Source organism: Diuraphis noxia, unplaced genomic scaffold, assembly GCF_037042655.1.
Source record: "Diuraphis noxia isolate RWA-SAM2 unplaced genomic scaffold, SU_Dnox_SAM2 contig0004, whole genome shotgun sequence".
NCBI lineage: Eukaryota > Metazoa > Arthropoda > Insecta > Hemiptera > Aphididae > Diuraphis > Diuraphis noxia.
The window spans coordinates 26,062,051-26,083,561 of record NW_028301714.1 but is presented as its reverse complement, the minus strand read 5'-3'; the positions used below and the strand labels follow the sequence as shown (position 1 = coordinate 26,083,561).

General features: G+C 34.9%; 1 protein-coding gene across 4 annotated transcripts in view; it reads left to right on the top strand.

The window, feature by feature from the left end:
- Sox102F (transcription factor Sox102F) overlaps positions 1–21,511 on the top strand; it is a 183,261-nt gene that overhangs the window by 137,345 nt on the left and 24,405 nt on the right. For 3 of the 4 annotated variants that reach the window (XM_089225953.1, XM_089225955.1, XM_089225956.1), the window contains 2 exons: positions 6,456–7,508; positions 15,829–16,018. In XM_089225953.1, coding sequence (XP_089082079.1) covers positions 6,456–7,508; positions 15,829–16,018 — 1,243 coding nt within the window. The remainder of the gene's footprint in view (positions 1–6,455; positions 7,509–15,828; positions 16,019–21,511) is intronic. The other variant, XM_089225954.1, reaches the window with a different exon arrangement.

Here is a 21,511-nt window from a genome sequence, read left to right as displayed (position 1 = left end):
ATATAATATTGATTAGTACTGAGTACTAGAGTGAACTACTACTTAGAGTGAATTTGCAATCTAATTACCCGCATCGGCTGACTCCTATATTTAATATTTATACCGTATTTCCGTCGGACGACCCAACACTCCACAGTTGACCGTATTTATAACAGCTTATTTAGTATTTAATTTTAAATGTGATATATTATTAATTTTAAATTATATTCGTTTTTGGATATCGGTATTTATTTTTTCCGATTTCGATTTCGGTGTCGGATAACGGTATTTATATTTTCCGTTTTCGATTTCGGTTTCGGATAACGGTATTTATTTTTTCCGATTTTGATTTCGGTTTTGAATACCGCTATTGATTTTTTTCGTTTTCGATTTCGGTTTTGATATCGTTTTCGTTTTTTAACGGTTTTAACCGGTATTCAAAAACGGTATCCAATACCGGTTTCAAGCCCTGATAATAAGAGCGAAAACCGTTTGAACCTTTACAATACGCCCTCAATCAGTGGATTACTCGTATTTATTTTTGTCAATGCTGCGCATTTGTGCACAATACGTTTGAGGTGACGTTCTCTATTCATCGTCGGGAATTCATAAATAATAATAGTAATAATAATATATAATACTGAAATACTCGTATACGAGAGAGCCTTTATTTATTTTTTCATCTCAACATTTATTGCTCTCAGCTTTCAGCTCTGTCTCGCGTTTTGCCTCTTGTAGTTACCTACATAATATTTTGTATTTTGTTAATCTCGTTTGGATTTTCGCGCTAAGCTAATCCATCCTTTACGTGGTGCCGTGTTGGCACATCCGATTAAATTGTAATGTTTCACCAAAAGTCACGAAACAATACGCGTCCGCTTGCCCCCGCGCGCGTTCGCCTGGGACTTTTTGTACGCATTATTTTATAGGTAGGTAGTTACTCAGTGCGCAAAAAGATAAATAATAAAACGATTGCAAAATGTCATCAAAGCGCGATAGTCGCGGTAATATAGTCCACTTGCGCGGAGGATTTTTGTTGTTTTTACATCTCGCGTTCTCTTTAAAATGCATTCGGTAAACGGTTCGTTGAACCGCACGTGGACGACACACGCCGCCTCGAGGATATGTATATTGTTTACATCGGTTTTTTTTCTATATACACACACGCAGTTTAAATAACTCGGGAAATTTTTAATGGAACGACCGCTGCGGCGGCGACGTTACGTGTAAACATTTTCCCCGTTCGGGTTTGTTGATGCGCGCGCGCGCGTATATATATATATATATATATGCGTATATAATATATATACGCGTATGTATTATTATTATTATTATTACGCGAACAACAATGGCGACGAACGATTTATACCAGCGGCAGCGTTCGAAAATCATAAAATCAAAATAGGTACAACACTCTATCGTATATTATTAGTTTATGTTTAGCTATTATATATAACAAAGTATATACGCCGTGTCGGTTGGTGTATTATTATAATATATTATTCTCATCCGTCTGACAAAGCGCCTGCAGTTAACATCGCGTTGAGATACAGGGTATCGCGTGCGGGATGCCCCTTAGGCCTTGAAGCATATAATAACACACACTCGCGCCCATAACATATTTATTGGCTGCAAAGACAATAGTTTTACCGTGGTAGAGTAATGCGCAGCTTCCTCAAAATTATATACCCCTATATTATATCATAGCAAATTTAGCATTGTAATATATTAATAATGACATAACGCTAGACATATTATGCATCCTTATACCTCATTTAAGTAGGTACCTTCGTACGTTTGTAACCTTTTTCGCGTAGTGTATCGATGATTAATAAAATTTGTAATGTAGTTCAAATCGCGTTCGTATATTAATATATTATATACAGTAGGTATGATGTAATATACTAGGCGAGTTAATTAAATAACAATAATTTTCAACCATGTATTTTTATTTATATAAATTTATCGTCTTTATTCATTATTTTTCAAACGACATTCAAAAACAATTTAGAAAAACACTCTTAATTTCTTTAGTCTATAAGACAAACAGCATAATATTAAAATGAATGAAAGAAAATTATTGATACGTAATATAAACCATTTTTTTAATCATGACCCTTACAGCTTATCATTTTTAACAAAAAAAATTTTAAAACTTCATCCTAAAGTTTTTATGCATACACGTCATATATACCATTATTATAATATCTATACATGGGATCCACTCTGTGAAAGTCAACCATGTAGATTCAACAAAAACTGTACCTATAGGCTATAATATTATATTATGCTGCATTGATGACTAGCTTGACCCTTATTCGTTTGACGACCTCTGTCGCAGGCTGGTATTATACTCATCACATTTTAACATATATCTTATAATTTTATATACACAAGATAACACGTTTTCTAAGGAACATATACAGTAGGTAGGATAGGCCGCGTTGGTATATAGGAGATGTTGGAATATGGATATATATTTAAAATATGCGTAATATGTTACCGTAAGTATATAGCCAAAGGCCGACGAAGAAAGGAATGATCGCGGCCTACACGCTCTTATTTAAATTATCCATCGAGAATGCGTGATGAGATGTGTGCGTATATTATATCGGAAATTTCTAATTTTATTATTGTGCAGTATATATCTGTGTGCACTTGTGTACCTTCATATACATATTATAAACTCATACGTCTCGAGACGACGTGTACTCGCCTAATGCAATGTACGACAACGACGATGTAACAAGACAACGTGTGCAACGGGAAATTACGTCCATTTCCTGTGTCTTAGCCCCCATGAAAAACCGACTATACACATGCACCCGTTTAGCGTTTCCAATTTGTGATCCTTATATGTAATATATATATATATATACATATTTTACGAGTATAAATAATCTCTATTCGCTTGCGCGTGGTATAAATCGGACCCGCGGCGGCGACCGTTTTGTTATTGGATTACGAAAATTGATTACGGATTTTCGTAAATTATTATTATTATTATTATTATTACTATTATTGCAATAAAATGTTCTTCATATGTATTTGGCGGTCCCAATTAAGGAACGTTATTACGTTCAAATGATGGTTAGATATATATAATAATAATAATAATATTATAATCTGTGAGTGAGTATGATGAAAAATAAGTCTGCTGATTATAATGCGGGAGTAATTTAATATGTTATTATTATACATACATTATAATACATTGATCGCGGTTATTGCTGATTCCATTTGCCTGGCTTATACAAGCAGACTGCCATTAATCGATGTACCTACCTACCTAACATAATATATTATTCTACAATGTATATACAATATACATAAATAATAAATAATTATATTTTTTTAAACCTGTAATGTTTTTTTTTTAAACTTTTTGATTGATTAAATTAACTATTATAATAACTATTATATATACCTATTATAAAACATTATTAGTTGGTAGTGGAATATAACGATACGTATATTATAATATTATCTGGTTAGGTAAACCTCTGGTCTCTGGTCTGGTAAATACCTTACCATCTTTTTAACAATAATCAATGAGACGCATTGAAGGGAAGTTTAGGAAAAAAAATCTTTGTATTACCTGTTATACGTTTAATCTCAATTGTGTGTGTGACATTTAACAAAGAAAAACCATATGTCTAAACCACAATTCACTGTACATTATTACACGCGTGCGCAAGTGTGTGTGTGTGTGCGTGTGCGTGTTTAATACAATAATAAGAAATTATAACTATTAAAAAATCGGGGGCCATTGGAAACAAAAGTGTGATGTGTGATATAGTTTAGCAGAAGGCGGCGTGTATAGGTCGCGAGCGAAAAGTGTTGACCATTGTCAGCGAGAAACAATACGGATTAATTGCCGATTTCAAAAAAGTATTTTTCCAAAGAAATTCAATATTATTCGTATTCCTTACGTTTACAAGTTATTAATCAAGCTTAATAATTTTTGATGTCTATTGTATCATAATAATATTATTACGCGCATAATCGTTTAACTACAAATAATAATTTATAAATAGTATTAATATTGTGTTAAAAGAGCAACGAGGTTTCTTTGGAACTCTATGTACATAATATACACAACATTACTGTGTTGTATGTGTCTACACACGAGTGAGCGAGTTGAGTGTGCGTGAAAGAGAAAAAGAGAAACAGTGAGTGAGAGTGAGGCGGAGAGTCAGTGCGAGAAGGATTAAAAAAAAATTTAAGTTACAAGGTGTGAGGGTCATCGTTTATTATTATAATAATTTTTTTTTATGTACAAAAATAATCGTCAATAAATTCAATAAAAAAATAACAATGATTGATACTCTCGTATATATATATTAAATATACATATATTGGCGCTTTATCTCTTTCAATTGGTGTTTTGTTAGATTCAAGTCCGGCTTATAATATATTATGTTATCGGGCCATTGCTTGAACTGATAACCTCTGAAAAAAAATGTACAGCATATATATACAGCAGTATAGACACATGCATAATATTATGCGTGTATGCATGTGTGTGATACTGTTTTATTTTATAGGTCGCGTATATTATTACCCAAGTATATAATTTTTTCAGCAGTTTTTGTTAATATGACAACAGAACGTTGTTTTAATTTGCCATCGCGTCGCCGCAGTTATAATGGTCACGGGTGTGTTTTGAATATTAAATTATTATTATACATACGTTGACGCAAATTTGTAAGATCGTCACAGAACAGCCGATATTTTCATGCGTGTCGTGCCAATTAAAAAGTTGTTGAGATTTCGCGAATCCAATGATGGATTATAATTATTTATTTTTACCGATTTTATATTAGGACGTTTAAATAAAAATCTTTACAAGCGTCCAGCTCGTATATAATATGCGTGGAACACATTTAAATAATTAAATGTATATTATCGGATTGTATATCTTATTTTTATTCGACTCGATGGTGTAACGTCAATCATGATAAAAGATCGTCGTCTATTTAATTTAAAATACACACGCATATATATATATTGCATATATATACAAAGCTGTATCTTTTCCCTTTAAATTGTCTTTAAATATTCGTATTTTTAGTGTAATTACACATAAATAAATATACATACCTGCATAGAATTTTTGACCTCTAACGCGATCGTTACGCGTAACCTTCTCCTTTGACTCTGAAATACGTTTTCATTTCGTTCGCGTGCGGCACATACAAATACAGCTACAGATTGTAACACAATTCAAATTGAAATGTCGTTTGAAAAATTAATAATAATATTAATAATAAAATACTTCTCGACTATGGTAGTGTAACATATACATATATGTGAATGTGAGTGAGACTTCAGAGAAAGAGAGAGAGAGAATATATTCAATTCGTTCGCGTCATCGAACCGTTTCAAGAATACCACGTGAAAATGTAAAAAAATCGATTGTCTTATATGATAAATCAAATAAAAAGTGTTTGTTCGTGATAAATTGAAGAGGCGCGCTTGAAAAGCGGATTTTATTGTTCTTGCGATTTTTTTCACATTATTTCGAGTTCTTCAGAAAATCGTTTTAATAAATACATGCATTATTGTCTGCTTGCAAAGGAAATAGCACGTGCACTATTTTTTTTTTTTAATGAACTATTCAACTCTGGATCAGTGTGAGCTGCACGCGACAAATACGATATTGTTATGGCGTGCGTATATTATAATAATATCTTATACATATAATATGGATATGGATGACACCTCCCACGAATATTTTATGTTTTTTTTCACGTTTACGCGCAAACGTCTACCACGCGCTTCATAATAATATATTGTACTTGTCACGGTAAAATTGTGCTGAGTGACACACAATGTTTATAATAATACTAGTATATATAATATAACAATGCAATGATATAAATTGTTGCCCGCGCGTGCGTTTAACCGGATCCGGCAGATTTCCTTCAAAACTGACCTCTTACAACAATAATGCATTATAATATAATAAAGTCAACAGCACGACGGGAAGGCTTAAGAGGACTGCAAAATGTGACATAAATCTATACTAAACGGTATCTGGTCAAAGTATTTGAGCCTCTATTCGACGCTTTTATGATTGTCGGACTATAAAAATAAACACTGTTTCGTCCCTAAACATACAATAATAAGAACAGAAATCAATTTCATATTATAACCATACGGAGATGATGAATATAATACATTATATTATATTCAATACAACCCACCCTATATTATGTCTTTAAGTTATGCATTATTTTCTCTGATATTAAAGCCTCCAAAAACATTATACGATATATATATATATATATATATATATATATATATATATATATATATATATATATGTTTAATGTTTATAGGAGATTTGAATTTTCATTTGAGTAGGTACTCGGTATAATTTAATACTTTCCATGCGTTATATATGCCTAACCGAAATCCACGAGTATATATAGTGTGACGAGTAACTTACGACTTATTTGTTGTTGTTGCAGTGTAATGTCATCGAAACGTAAATCGCCGCCGTCCAAGTTGCTGGATAACGCTACGAGCGCACCCGACACGACAACGACGGCTGAGACAACGGTTGCAACGAACGCGGTCGAAGAGAACGGTAGCGGCAGCAGTAGCGGCCACTCGGACGACGGTTACACTTGCGGTAACGGTACGGAAGTCGTCGACAACTGCAACGAAACGACCATGGAAACGGCCACGGCCACAGCGTCGGCCGTGCAGACGACGGACAGGAGCTGCGGCAGCCCGGCGGTGGCCAACAGCCCCCCGCCATCATCGGCGGCAGCCCGGCCGGCCAGCAGCAGTGGCGGCACGTCGCCCTCGCCGTCATCGGACAGCGAGAACAGCAGCAGCGGCGGCGGCCGACAGTCGTACAACAACAAACGCCAACGCACGGAAAGCCCCTCGTCCGCAGCGGGCTCTGCTGCGGCCGCTGTGGCCGCTCTTAGAGTGTCGCCGTTCGCCGCGTACGCCAGACAACACACCACAGGATCGCCGCCCCAACATCAGCCGTCCACACATCCGCCGCCACACATCGCGTCGTTTTTGACGCTTAACCATGGCGCCGCTTTCTACGAGACAGCCGTTGCCGCGGCAGCGTACGAACGGGCGTTCATGAATGCCGGTGGCCATCACGTCCAGCAGCAGCAGCAACAACAACAGCAGCAGCAGCAGCAACAACAACAGTACCATCACATGATGGATAGCGTTCAGGCGGCGGCTGTGGCCGCTGCAGCGGCTTCCGGTTCATCATATTTTGATATCGAACAGCGCTTACTCCGCGGCAAGGGTGGCGCTGACGACGCTGACAAACTCGCTCATCTCATGCACCTGAACAACAACACTTTCATGCACAACCACAATAACATCAACAACAACAACAACAATAACAACATGATGTCTCCGATCGGTGGACCAGCCGCTAAGCGCACCATGGACGACGTGCTCAAGAAACTTTCGTCGAAAAAGCACATCAAAGACGAACACGGCGTTATTGCGTCCGGTCGTCCGGATTCGCCATCGCACAAAAAAAGGTTAGTGCTCATTAAAGTTTATTATAATACCATTCAGTATTGTTGGTGTTATCGATGCGCTGAAATTAACGTTTACTGCAGCAAGTATCTAACATCTTGTATTTTGGATACCGTGTTGTGGTTCAAACCACTAAAGCGAAAATAGTAGTTTTAGTGCTCATCATAGAGGCGTTCTCAGCTTTTTTGAAAGAGGGGAGATATACATTTTTGACTATTCTCAGATCATGTAGTTATAATATATACATTCATTTATTTATAATATATGTTTTATACACCAAAATAAGCCAAAAAGGCACCTTCATCTTACCCCCCTCCCCCACCGTGAGCACGTCTTTAAGTTATACTTACACATCCCAACACGACACAATAAGAGTGCAATATTGAAATCGTATAGTAAAAAATAGACGTTAATAAAAAAAAAAAAAAAATGCTAAATCCTCTATCGGTCGATAATTTTTACTACTTATTGGTGTACCTATATAGTGCCATCGTAAATATCGCAATTATAAGTAGAGTATTTGATATCACGATCCCCGATGGATATTTTTCGTAAAATATTTTAATAATTTATTGATATGATTTTTCAAGGGTATAATTATATTATGTATGAGCAATAAACATATTCGTGTATTGTGATGTCGAAATAAAACAAAACGATGGGCCTATGTGTTTATATGTACTTGAGTTTTCGGTGGCAATCGTAGTCTGTAGTATTATAATATTATATATTATTATAATTAAATATGCGTTGAAGCAAATATTATGTGAGAGATAAAAAAAATATATCATAGCGAACAATTATTGCCGTTTTGAGTATATTTTTTATAGACCACTCGAGATCGTATATTATAACAACGTAGTTATTATAATTATATTGTAGTCCTATTTGCCGTGGATATATACTCGAGTGCATGCGCTGCGTGTAGTATTGTTCTGATGGCCGCGGCTTACCTATATATCATATCGCTTTTCGTCCATATCGTCTCTGTCGTTGATAGTTGTGCATTTTATTAAAACATTGTAATAACAACTTTTGATTTCCTAAGATATAACAATAATAATAATATTATAATACACCGCTAACTGCAATAGGTGCCTTATATAATTATATATATATATATATATATATATATATATATATATATTATTAAGTAAGTATAATATTTTTTAAAAACAAGATGCTAGCTCGCAGGTATATATTATCCAGAAGGTGAAATCTTTTTTGCACTCAATATATCTATATATGACCTATGAACATGCAATTTTTGGGGTGGGGTCTGGCGTAGTCACGCGTTTATATATAAAAGTTTTTCTGTACACTCGTCTCGTGCACACACGCGCTGCACACGACGTTTCAATAACGTTTTAATCCTCGTGACGTCGTCAGATATATCATTATAAATTATAATACAATATCATAAAACGCTCATCATTATCTGCCGACAATATTAATTATTGATTTCGTGCATCTCTGGTCGTTGTCATCATAATCGCGAGCGAACGGCTCTGGTGCAGTTACACGCGAGTAATCGCTGCCACCACCGTCGTCCGTCCATGGTTGGAGCTTATTCAGTGAGAGTTTAGCCTTCGTCGTATGTTATATGACACAATAATATTATAACATAATATATTGTAAAGCACAGAGAGGTACCTCCTACGCGTTCGTGTGACACTCCGTCCGTCGTAAAATATAACATTATAACCGAATAAACCACTACAGCTATATTATAATAGAGGAACGGTTGCTGAGACATGTGTTCAAAATGCGTTCTTTTCATCGAATGCGGCGGCGGCGGCGGCGGAATTGGGCTCGGGTAAGTCGAAAAACGATACATATCGTGTCATTAGTATATATTATACCTGTATTATGACATGATAATTATTAATAATAATAATATTTATTATACGATCAGACATGTTATTATATAAAATGTACCTACAGTTTATAAACACAGTGTTTTCGTAATTTGTTATGATATAATCTAACAAGGTATAGGTACCTAACAATAATAATGTCAATCGGTTATAATTTCTGTATTAATTATTTGTGATCGACCATTGTCGATCTTTTGTTTTATACGTGTACTGCACTATTTTTATATTGGATAATTTGTTCGCTTTTGTAATAATAGGTTCACCGGTAATCTGCGCACGCAAAGAATTCTATAACTTAACGAGTAAAATAATATTAGAAATTAAATTCATTCCATTTTCGCGGTTACCGACGTCCGACATTAGCTATTATTAATTAATATTAATAAAATTATTTCTGAAATTAGGTCTAACCTTATAAACTAAGAAAAAAAAAATGCAAATCGCTAATTTAGAATTATATAGGTTAGGTTAGGATAGGTTAGGCTAGGTGGCTATCTCAAATTAGTTGCATACACGCGTCACGTCGAGTGCCTTTATTGTAATAATAATATTATACGTTATCGAAAACGAAAAAAAAGAAAAGCTCAACGCGTCTCATCGCGGTATGGAAATTCGGCGTCGTCATCTTTGCCGCCGCCGCCGTTTTACTCTAGGCCAACAAATTGATACAAATTTTAGACTACAACTACGCTGCTCCCTCTGCATACACTCTCTCTCTAATAAATTTTGACACGTTCAGAGGAGTTCATCATAAATTAATGATCTAATTACGACTCGCCGGCACGAACCACTCGGTCTAACCTGACGATCAGAACAGTCTGAAAGGAAGGGGAAATAATAAGTAACGTAAAGAGTGGCGGATATAGTGACTGGGTCGTGATAAAGACTACGGGCAGGGCTAATGGATGGCTTTTTCGCCTTCTGCTCTTGTTGTATCATGCATAACATATAAGTAATATTATACAATGTGTACCCGCCGTGTTCTCTATGATGCGCATGATAATAATAATAATAATAATAATATACGTTCTCATTCTTCCTATCTGTCTCACCGAGTTCGGTTATATTAAACCGCGACGGCGGAGGTGTATGGCCGTCGGCCAACAAAACGTAACTGTCCCGCGTTTTATATACGAGTCATCCCGCGACTAGTAACGCAGTTTTATAGTCGCTGGACCGCAGCTATCCGTTTCGCGCGCGTAAATGCTGTTTCGTTTAAATTATTATTATTATTATCTTCATAATACTATATAGTGCGCTACTGTGACAGTGAAAATAATATATTATGTTATACGACGAGCGTAACACTCCTCCGCTGGGTCGTTTGCGCGCGTTTATTGTTTTGTACTTTTAGACGATGTCTATTATGCCTAATAATAATATCGAAGCAAAATCAAAATGATGTGACCGCAGTATATAGCAGTTGTAAAATTTGGTCGATCGCGTGTTTTAGAGACAGAACATCACAAATGCGACGATATCGTTAAATTACTTATTGTAATAATATTATAGGCTCTTCTCGCGGGTGCCGACACTAATCAGATATATGTTGCAGCAAATGTTTGAAAATTTTAAATGTATATTTAAATCCTCCATCGCGTATTAGTCGATTGCTGCCGCCGAGTAGCTACATGATATCGTTCCGGAGATAAATGCCATATTCGACATTCGCCTCTTCTGCGGTTAACACGTTTTACACGAAACAAACACGAGTGAGGTACTTACTTTTACGCAGCTAAATATTATTGTTGTTATATCCGCGTGCCACGTGGTATATATGCACGATCCGAACAAATCCTCTCTTCGGAGCGATCTGATGCGATCGAGTACGTGAACGTTTTAATATTTAATTTGTTAATCCTCGTGTTATATAGAACGTTTTTGTGATTATAACATAATATAATCCTGAATTATAATAATATAGTGAATAAATGACCCATATATTCTGTCCACAGTAAAATTACCCACCTGCTTGTCTCGCGTATTTTACAGCACATATATAGGTTCTGGATTAGCTATTCCGTCCTGCAGAAATGGACGTGGGAAAGGGGAAATAGCTATTATAGGGCACTGCCCCTAGAAATAAAATTCATCTCGAAATCCCATATTATGATCTTCGGATACTTACTACACTACTTCCGTAAACAAAATTTCATCCCGCATCTAGCACTTCCGCTACTCTGCACGATGATTTTTCGTTTTTATTTTTAGACACACGCCACAGGATTGTTCGTGTGATTGAGATTAACCGTGACAGTGAAAATTTATATGTGTTATAAGTTTATACGACCTCTTTGGTTAGTTTTCATTCTTAGTTTTTTTCGCTAATAATAATATTATACTATAATATTATCCCTCTATACGGTGTGTAACTATATCAAGTGCGTGGCTCCCCCCTTTTCCGACCGCATATATTTAATTATTTGCCGTCGACAACGAAAAGACGTTAAATTGGCATATTATAGGCATATAACCTAGGTATACATATAATATTATATAATATGTACGTTATGCTCGTAGAAGTACTATATACACCAACGAGTATATATACAGAAAATAATTAAACGTTCGTCGTCGTCGATGATGATGATGATAATAACACAATAATAATGTGTGTGGTAATATGGTGTAGTATTCAGGTGCTGTTATCTGAATTTCAATTAGACGATTTATTAACTGCCTGCAAACAGTGCAAACATGTCGAGTGGAACTACCGCCACTAACATTGTACCTTTACTGTATAATATGTTATATTATTATATATACCTACTTTTTTTATGTTTAATATACAATGGATGTGTGTGTGCTTTCGCTTGAGGCCAACATACTTGGAAAGAACTATATATCTTTCTCATTTTTTTTTTATTGTCTATAGATTATAGATATACCTAATGATGCTTGCAACAGTCCATTAGTATTTATTGCAAAAATAAAAAAATAGAATTATATCTCTTCTATTATAGGTGTGAATGTGTGATGCTATAAATTTATAGAACAACATAGACAAGCATAAATATAAATTTTTTGTTTTAGATGTTAACATTAAATCATAACCAAAAATATCTTGGGCAAAAGCGAATATCATAAATTATTACAATATCACGTATAATATTTTTTTTATTATTTTATTTAGACTTTGAAATAATACAATATAACAATAATACGAATTATTATTGTATAGAATTAATATTTAATATCGAAAGAGAGCAATATTTTATGTTTTATCTCCGGACAAGCCAATATAATATAGGTAAGATGTGGTCGTTAGTGTACACAATAATCATTTTATATAATATATTATGATATTATGATTTTTCTTTACATGTGCAGTGATGTTTTCGCTATTAACAATGAACGTTAATGATTCGAGAGAATTTTAGTCTGTCCGTTTTCTATAATATAGACATTGGTATACGCCGTGGTCACCTCCGTGCAAATATAATTTAATATAGGTGCCTATACCTACCTTAAACCTTTCGACCACGGCCAATTAATAATTATATTTTATTCGACGACCCCGTGTATATAATATAATAATAATGTTCCCGCGGTCCAAATTCTTATTTTTATTTTATGCGTCCGTTTTGTTTTATTTTTATTTTTCACTGCTATCAAGGTCATCGAAAGGTGGCCGCCGCCGACGGTTTATTTTTTCCGTAACAATGCACAATACACATGCAATATTATAATATACGATACTATTATATCACACAAGTGCCATAATTATATTTGCCATTATAATAACAGTAATGTCCGTCTGACGTATGGCTGCGCCACGTGAGAAACCACTTTTATATAAGTTATAAATTAACGGCCTCAACGACCACGCACTTGACCACCAGACGCGGCCACAGGGTTAAATCATAATAACTACCACGCGACGTCTAGGTATTTTATACTGTACGTTATTATAATATTTTGCTCTTCGCAAAGAGGTATAGGTCAGGTTTTTTTCCTAACATTCGTCCGTCGTGTATTTCATTGCGGAAAACAAATACCTTACATCGGTTATTTTTCTGTGATTTCTGTACGCTTTTATCAGAATCGGAATGTCCGGGACAGAAAGTCGATTACACGCGGCGATAAAATTATATTTTTTACCGAAAATTGCTTTAAAAAACACACTGCACATTGTTGAAATAAACTATCGTGTCACGGCTTAATCGTGCATAGGTAGTTTATAGCTATAGGTATATTATATACGGCTGATATTATTATTGTTATTATTTTTTTTCGTAATGCCGCGCCGCATGCAAATTAAATATTAATTAGTACTTGGTTCTTACCTACATATATATAAATTTGAATGATGTCGTTTTCAACGAAATTTTAATTAACAAATATTACCTACTTATATTGAGTGACGACGTAAACCCTTTTCGTCGTCGTAGGTATTACGGCGTAAAATGAAAAAATGTATACGTTTTTAAATGTCAACGCGTACCTAAAATATATTAACAGTCGTAAAATCTAAACGAATGAGATATTAATTTGAATAAATCGTTGATATGATTATATAATATATAATAATAATACATATCATAATATACGCGAACACACCGACGCACGAACACAATGAACGAATGTATAAGTGAATAATAATATAAAAGCTGTCCGCCGTCAATAATAGTCAAAACGAGTGTAATAGAAATTTTGATAAAATTAGCGCCTATAAAATAAGAAAAAATACTTATTATTTAATATTTTGTGGAATCGGTTTATAGTCGTACGCAGTGGCGCGGGATTTAAAAAAAATATAAATTATTTCTCAGCGAACGAGCGCCCGTAGCACATTCCTCTGTCATCGTCGTCGTCATCGCCGTCGCGCAAATAATATGAATAATAAGAATATGTGTACGTTATGCAAAACAAGATCACGCACATATAATATCGTGTAGAATATATCTACCTACATATACATATATATATATATATATATGAGTAGGTACTCCGCGAAAAAAAACGGAAATTTTTCTTAATTGTATTTTCTCGCGTGTTCGTATTATTATGGTTATTCACGACGTGCATGAAACAAATTACATATTTCGTACAAAACACGCATCATAATACTTGAAAAAATAACAGCATCATTGTTGTGTTTATATACGCACATACGGACGAGCGACATTAAAGTATAATGACGGGACGTTGCAAGTGAGGGGTCTGGGACTTATCTCTCGGACGGAAGGCAGCGGCTGTGGCGTCGACTTGATAAATATATTATAATATGTATACGACGGTCGAGCGCCTGCGTGCACATAATACGGTAAAAGAACAAGAGAAGAATTTTTCGGGGACGGAGAGAGGAGAAAAAAACCATCCCGTCGCCGCCACTGAGGAGGGGATGCATGACCGCCACGGGTAGGATCAAAAGGGTATAATCGTGTATATATGTATACGCGCTGTACTGTGTGTGCAGTATTTTTTATGTGTGTGTATGTGTAAGGGACATGCCGCCGCAACCCCAAGGGCCCTGTGAATAAATAATAAAACACACTGTACTCTGTGTATATATATATATAGTAACTATATATGAAATAATATGTAGAGAGGGATAGTGTATATATACTTACTATATACAATACTGTCGACTTAGGTCTAGGCAAGGTGCACGGGGAATGGTGTACGTTTGTTTATAGGGTTAAACTCGTATAAATCACCATCGATTATTATTATTACCTACCTCTCCCGCGCGTATAATAATATAACATGCGTGTGTGTGTGTATAAACGCAGCCGCCCACCCTCTCCTTCGTAAAGTTTTTATAAAAAAACATTTTTTTTTTTTTACGCAATTTCCGTATTGAAAATTCCAACCTCTGTCCTCTATTATATACCTATATATATATTATGTAGTCGATCGGACATCGTACATTACTGATTCGATTTTACCTTATAAAAACAAAGCCAAAACTCGAATCGTTCTCTGCAGTGTACTTAATCGAATTTATATATTAGGTACGTTATATACTTACTTGCGAACTCTTCACGTTAAATCTAGTAGAATATAATCTCTAGGGACGGATTTTTCAACGGAGAGTATGTTATTGTATTTATATTGTCACAATACAGCTGTTATTTTACAATATCCTTTTTTTCTTAAATAATATATTATCTGTCCAACTCAGACAATACAATACATACATGTGTTAATTACGGAATGTCTGTCTAATCGACAAAAATGTTTAGTGCCTACGTTTAAAATTGAATTGGTCTGACAACCATTCGTTCCTAATGACTGTTTAATAAAATAAAATATAATATATGGTATAAAACGCCAAATTATTTAATCACATGCAATGTTATAAGTTATTATTTAAATAACATACATGAATGTTTTATTTTGATTTTTGATTGCTTGTAAGCTGTTGTATATTTGTATACACAGTGACAATTTATTTTACCTGTGTCTTTTTATTTTACAATGACAATGGTTTTTTTTTCAGCAGAAAATCGGACACTTTGACCGAACACGGCGAAGATCCTTCAGGAGGTCCCCCCGGCATGGAGCTACTGCAACACTTGCAAGGCGATACCACTACGATAGTTGAAAAAGAACGCAAACTGTCGGAAATGATATTGCAATTGCAATTATTTCGGGAACAACTGCTTACCCAACAAGATCATCCTAACAAGGTAAGGTTTTATATATAATAGTTAACTTAATATAATTTTAGACCATTGTTTTAAGTAAAAAAAAATATATAATATATAGAGAGAGAGATAGGGAGGGAGAGACGGTGGGTCATATAGTTTTAAAAATATACATTATACAATATGTATCAACAATATGTATGTTCTACAAGCATATATAAAGTTTCCAATCTTAAATTAGTATTAATATTATTTTCTTAACTTAAGAATTTAGGAGGACACCTCTTCAACGGACGTGTTTTATGCATGTAGACATATTATATAGGACGATGCTATTGTTTTTTTTATGAGTTGGTATACTGACCGGTAACAGTTCCAAATGTTATGTAGTTATGTATGTACACACGATTATTATAATATTATCAAAAATATCGTATTCGTGAGCGAAATGAATAAAGTAAATATTTCGCGATGTCCGGCGCTAAAATTCTTTAGCGGCCCACGCGCATTTTGGAAACCGCTGATATCTGCAGCTGTAACACGAGGAGTGTTTGAGAAAATTGTAGACACGCGTCCTACATAACCCAGAGATACTTCTCGGTGGAGTGATATGTGTATATATATATGAGTATACGGAGAGAGAAAAAAATTATTTAACTGCCTTCTTCTCTAGCCGACATTTATGTTTTGTAATAACTTTTGATTTACTACCGTTTTTGCTACGCCATAATATATAATAATAATACGCTTGCACATATGAACTATTTTTATAATCGAAATGCGCATCATCGCACTGTTGTATCCGATCAGCGCTACAATAGAGGGTGGTTTTATAATTATAAATATTATTTTCGAACATTTTTAACATTGGCATGTTATATTAATTATATTATTTTTAAACAAATGAAAACCATACTTCGCACAACACTCTTTAATGATGATATGATATATACACATAGCATATTATATTATACGATGGTACAACACTGCTGCAGCTTTCACGTATTGTATTTAATTTTGCGGAAATCTGCCAACTCGAGTGCATTAACAAAAACAACGTTGATAATATATTATTCAACATACAATAATAATAATAATTACTATGATCTCATTGAAACTAATTTATATTTATCGACATCGATTTTCATTTCCATATCGAGTTCACCGTTTAATTAGTGTATATTATTATATTGACAGAACATCCCGCTTATTCTTTTGTAATATCGACACAGTCGTTGTTATAGGTATAGCATTTTTATGATTGGAAACATGAAAAGTCTGGCGCGCATTAATGCAACATAATCGGAAAAGCGGTTTTTTTCGTCGGGGCAGTGGAGTGGTATACGCGCGGTAACGGATGGCGGTGGAGTTCAATGAGAAATTAAAATAAAAATGTTCTGAAAAAACTGCTTGCAGCGAGTCTATATATATTATATTGTACGGGAGGAGTAAAAGAAGGGTCCACTGTGGAAAGACGAGCGTTTTACCTAAATCATATTGTAGTACTTTTTTTCTCTCTCTTCATTTTCATTAATAACACAACGCCGGTTACGTGCGTATACCACTGCGTATGTACCGTGGTATATATATATATATGTATACACGCCTCCATTCTTTTTCATTACTCGGCCGTTTTGCTTTTGTTCCGCGTTCGGACTTTAATCTGCTTCTGTGCTTTTGAAAAGAAATGCTTTTCCTTTTGCGTCTCCTCCTACCCCCGTCTGCACAGTCTCTGCAGCAGCTGAAGCGGGCGCATAATAATTCTGTATCCACCGGTAGGTATATATCTCATTATTTCCGGCCATTATGTAAACTTTTCAACGAACGGACGTGCTCTGTTGTTCAAATGTCCGTAAAAACGCCGTATATTAGTGTAAAGTGCCGGAGTCAGGAGTAGTATATTATAACCCTATATACAGTTGCAGCACTCTCAAAGATGACATATAACAGCATCGCAGTGTCGTGCGGTAACTCGTCGTTCGTGCGGAAGTATACCTACTTGAAAAAAGTACGCAAACTTAAAAAAAAAAACATATTTGTATACATACACGGGTTTTCGCGCGTTTATTTTAATTAAAACTCGATTACGAGAAAAAACAACCGTCACGCGCGTAGGAAATAATACTATAATATGCGTAATGAGTACAGCGTGCGTATACGTATATATACGCAGTGATATGTGTATATAACGAGAAGTTAATCCGACGTATGTCGCCATCACTAAAATTCGTTTTTGATTAATTTCCTACGGCTGGCGTGGCAGAACCGCGCGGGGTTTTGAAAAAAACCGGACAATCGGAAAGAGGTCCGAGACGAGGAGAAAAGGGTTGTGCAGGGGTCGCGTGCGTGTAATGTGATTTATTATATACATTATACCGCGGAGAGTGCTGCTGCTATACTGTAGCACTGCTGCAGTTCTTGCAGTTCACCGGGGTGCTGCCAGCTATATAAGCATTCCACGCACACCGCTAATTCCGACTATAGGGTTTTGCAAAGTGGCCGGCACATTAAATATTCATAAACATATGTTTGATATAATAATATATTTCCCGTTGTCACGCCCGCGATCGACATATAAACTGCGCCGCTACTGCGAGAGACGCGATCACGGTCCTCCGGGGATATACAACGCGCGCAAAGCACTATCAATATGACGTATATACGGCGATCAGAGCGTTTGTATGTCTATGTTCATGTAATATGTGGGAGAGACGTAGTGGACTATGAGATAATAATATTATTATAAAGCGCGTTCGACAATATGCGATACACACAGACATAAATATAACATACGTATACCTAATAACGGCGATGTATGGACATCATTTAATTGTTCACGGTTCGCAGACTTCAACGCCACGAAGCTTTTCGTTAGCTTCGGGCATGGATATGATCGCCAATCGAGCGTGATGATATTTTGATATCCTCACCAAATATAGTTCTGCGCTTCTATATCGCTGACTCAACGCTGCACATAATATACTACATCATAATATAATATACGAAAAGTGCCTAAATCATAAAAATTAACCTATATATAACTGCAGCTGTAGTAACTATTACATCGATACAAAAAAATAAAAATATTTATACATTTTGATTTGCACAGCGTGTACATCATGATAATATCGTACATATATTATATATATAGTTACACTTTGGCCTAGACTAATCCTTATTATTACGATTGCGGCGCGTGGATATATATATGCTACTATTACTCGCGCAGAGTTTAAATTAGAACTCGTCGCGCGCCTGTCCAACAATATGCCAGCGAAAAGCATTCATTCATTTCCCTGACCGCGGGTGACGTCTAAAACCTTTATATAATATTATGCATATTATATTAATTTTATATAGTATATGCATATTTCTGTATGTATGGATAAATATAATATGACTATAAAGGTATATATGGTATATCTCCTCCGGTGGCCCCGTAGTCGGAGCCAACGATTTTCGCAATAAATACTGCAGTGTGTGTAGCTACTCCGCGGCCTCCTCCTTGGGTTTGATCGTTATTATTCTTCTGTATTTTGTATTATAAACTACAGAAAACTCATTTATTAAGGAACTGCTACACAACCACCCTTGTGCAGTCGGTCTCGTGGTCGAACTTATAATATTATAGTATACATAATCGTTTACTGCAATATGACAGTAATACATACTTATTTCTTTCGGCTTCTGTTGCAGTCGCATAATCATATTATTATCATTATATAATATGTTTAGTGTTTACTATACGCTGCGTTGTGGTTTTCGACCGATTGATTTATTACAAAAATAAAAAAAGCGGCACGGCTTATTAAACGTAATTTTCTTTCACCTCCGCAGTCGGTGGCGTGTCGTACAACTACTATATACGCAAACCCGCGCGTTGCGACGATGATAATAGTTTTCAATTATTTTTATTATACGACCATTATTATAGTCGACTGAACCGAAGAAAATGGCGGCTATTGTGCGAGTTGGTTATGATTGTTGTGTGAGACTTAAACAACGACGTGCACACCGCGGTAGGCAACTTCGGCCAGGAGGATAAAAGAATATAATATAAGAGAATAGTAACTATATAATATATATATATATATATATATATATATATATATATATAATAAGAAAAGAAAAAGAAATCATTTATCAAAGTACTGTTTGTTTTGTGTATTATTTATTATTATTCTTTCGGTTTATTATTATAATATATTATATTATATACATATATTTTTTGTTTGTAATATTTTTTTTCAAAACGAAATACACACTGACTTTTTTTGACCACGACCTACTTGTATTATAATGACAACGCCATTGTGGGCGCGTACAATACGTGTATTGTCTATTCGTCTAGGCTTCGTTATTACAATAATAATGATAAAAAAAAAAAAAAAAACAATTTTAAACTCCACGCCACAGTGGTTGACGGTGGCGGTGATATAGCTATAGGCAGGTGTATATATTATATACTCACTGCACCTTTTGTCAGCGTGTCTCGCCGGGTTACATCATTTTTTCTGACTCGTTTCTTCTAAGTTCCGTCCATTCACCTTGGCTGTCGAGGTTCTCGCCTGAAGTTTGTGTGTGTGTAAATAACAGGTTACTTTTTATACATATATACATATATATATATATATATATATATACTTTATACATATCATCTAAATAACAATAAATATATATTTGCATACAAAAATGAAATACACAATAAACATCAATGATCATATAAACTATTACGCGGTATAAATGTATATATAATATAATAGGCATAATGAGGGTGTATATATTATGTTATCACCATCGTTTACCCCTAACCTAACCTATATAGTATAGGTACAATCATTTATTTTATAATTATATTATGTTGAACCTACGTAATATTAATATACAGGTTAGATTAGAAATCGTTTAAAATTACACTATATATTACGCGGACAACCGACCCATGAATAATAAGACCGAACGTATATTTTGGTATATACATATCGCTGCGGAGTATATCGGCTTTGCTGTTTCATCCGTTTTATTAAACGTCGAATTTTTCCGAATAAATTTTGTCAGCATTATATTATGTACTAAAAAAATATGATATAATATACTTTAATATTGGCTATTATATTATATACGCGTTCGTATAAATATATAATATTTCTGTTGCATTTTATTTCTTTGTCTCTCTTTATTTCCAGTAGAAAAATCGATAGTCTTACATGTTTAAATATATGTATTGTATAGATACGTTTATTACACTCTACAGCTCTTAGTCCATGGGCGAATAGGCCTACCGGGCTACCGGGCATTTCCGGGTGGGCCCCCCTTCGTATTTTGGTAATGGAGCCCTTTAATATCATGTATTATTAAATTTTTTTTCATGCGGGGACCTAACCTAACCTAACCCTTTTTAAAATTTTCCGGTAGACCAAAAATGGCCTATCCGCCCATGTCTTAGTCCTATATCAAAATAGTATAATATATAAATAATACATGGCGTATTATATAGAGCGTATAATATATATATACATGTATTAAAAATATGCT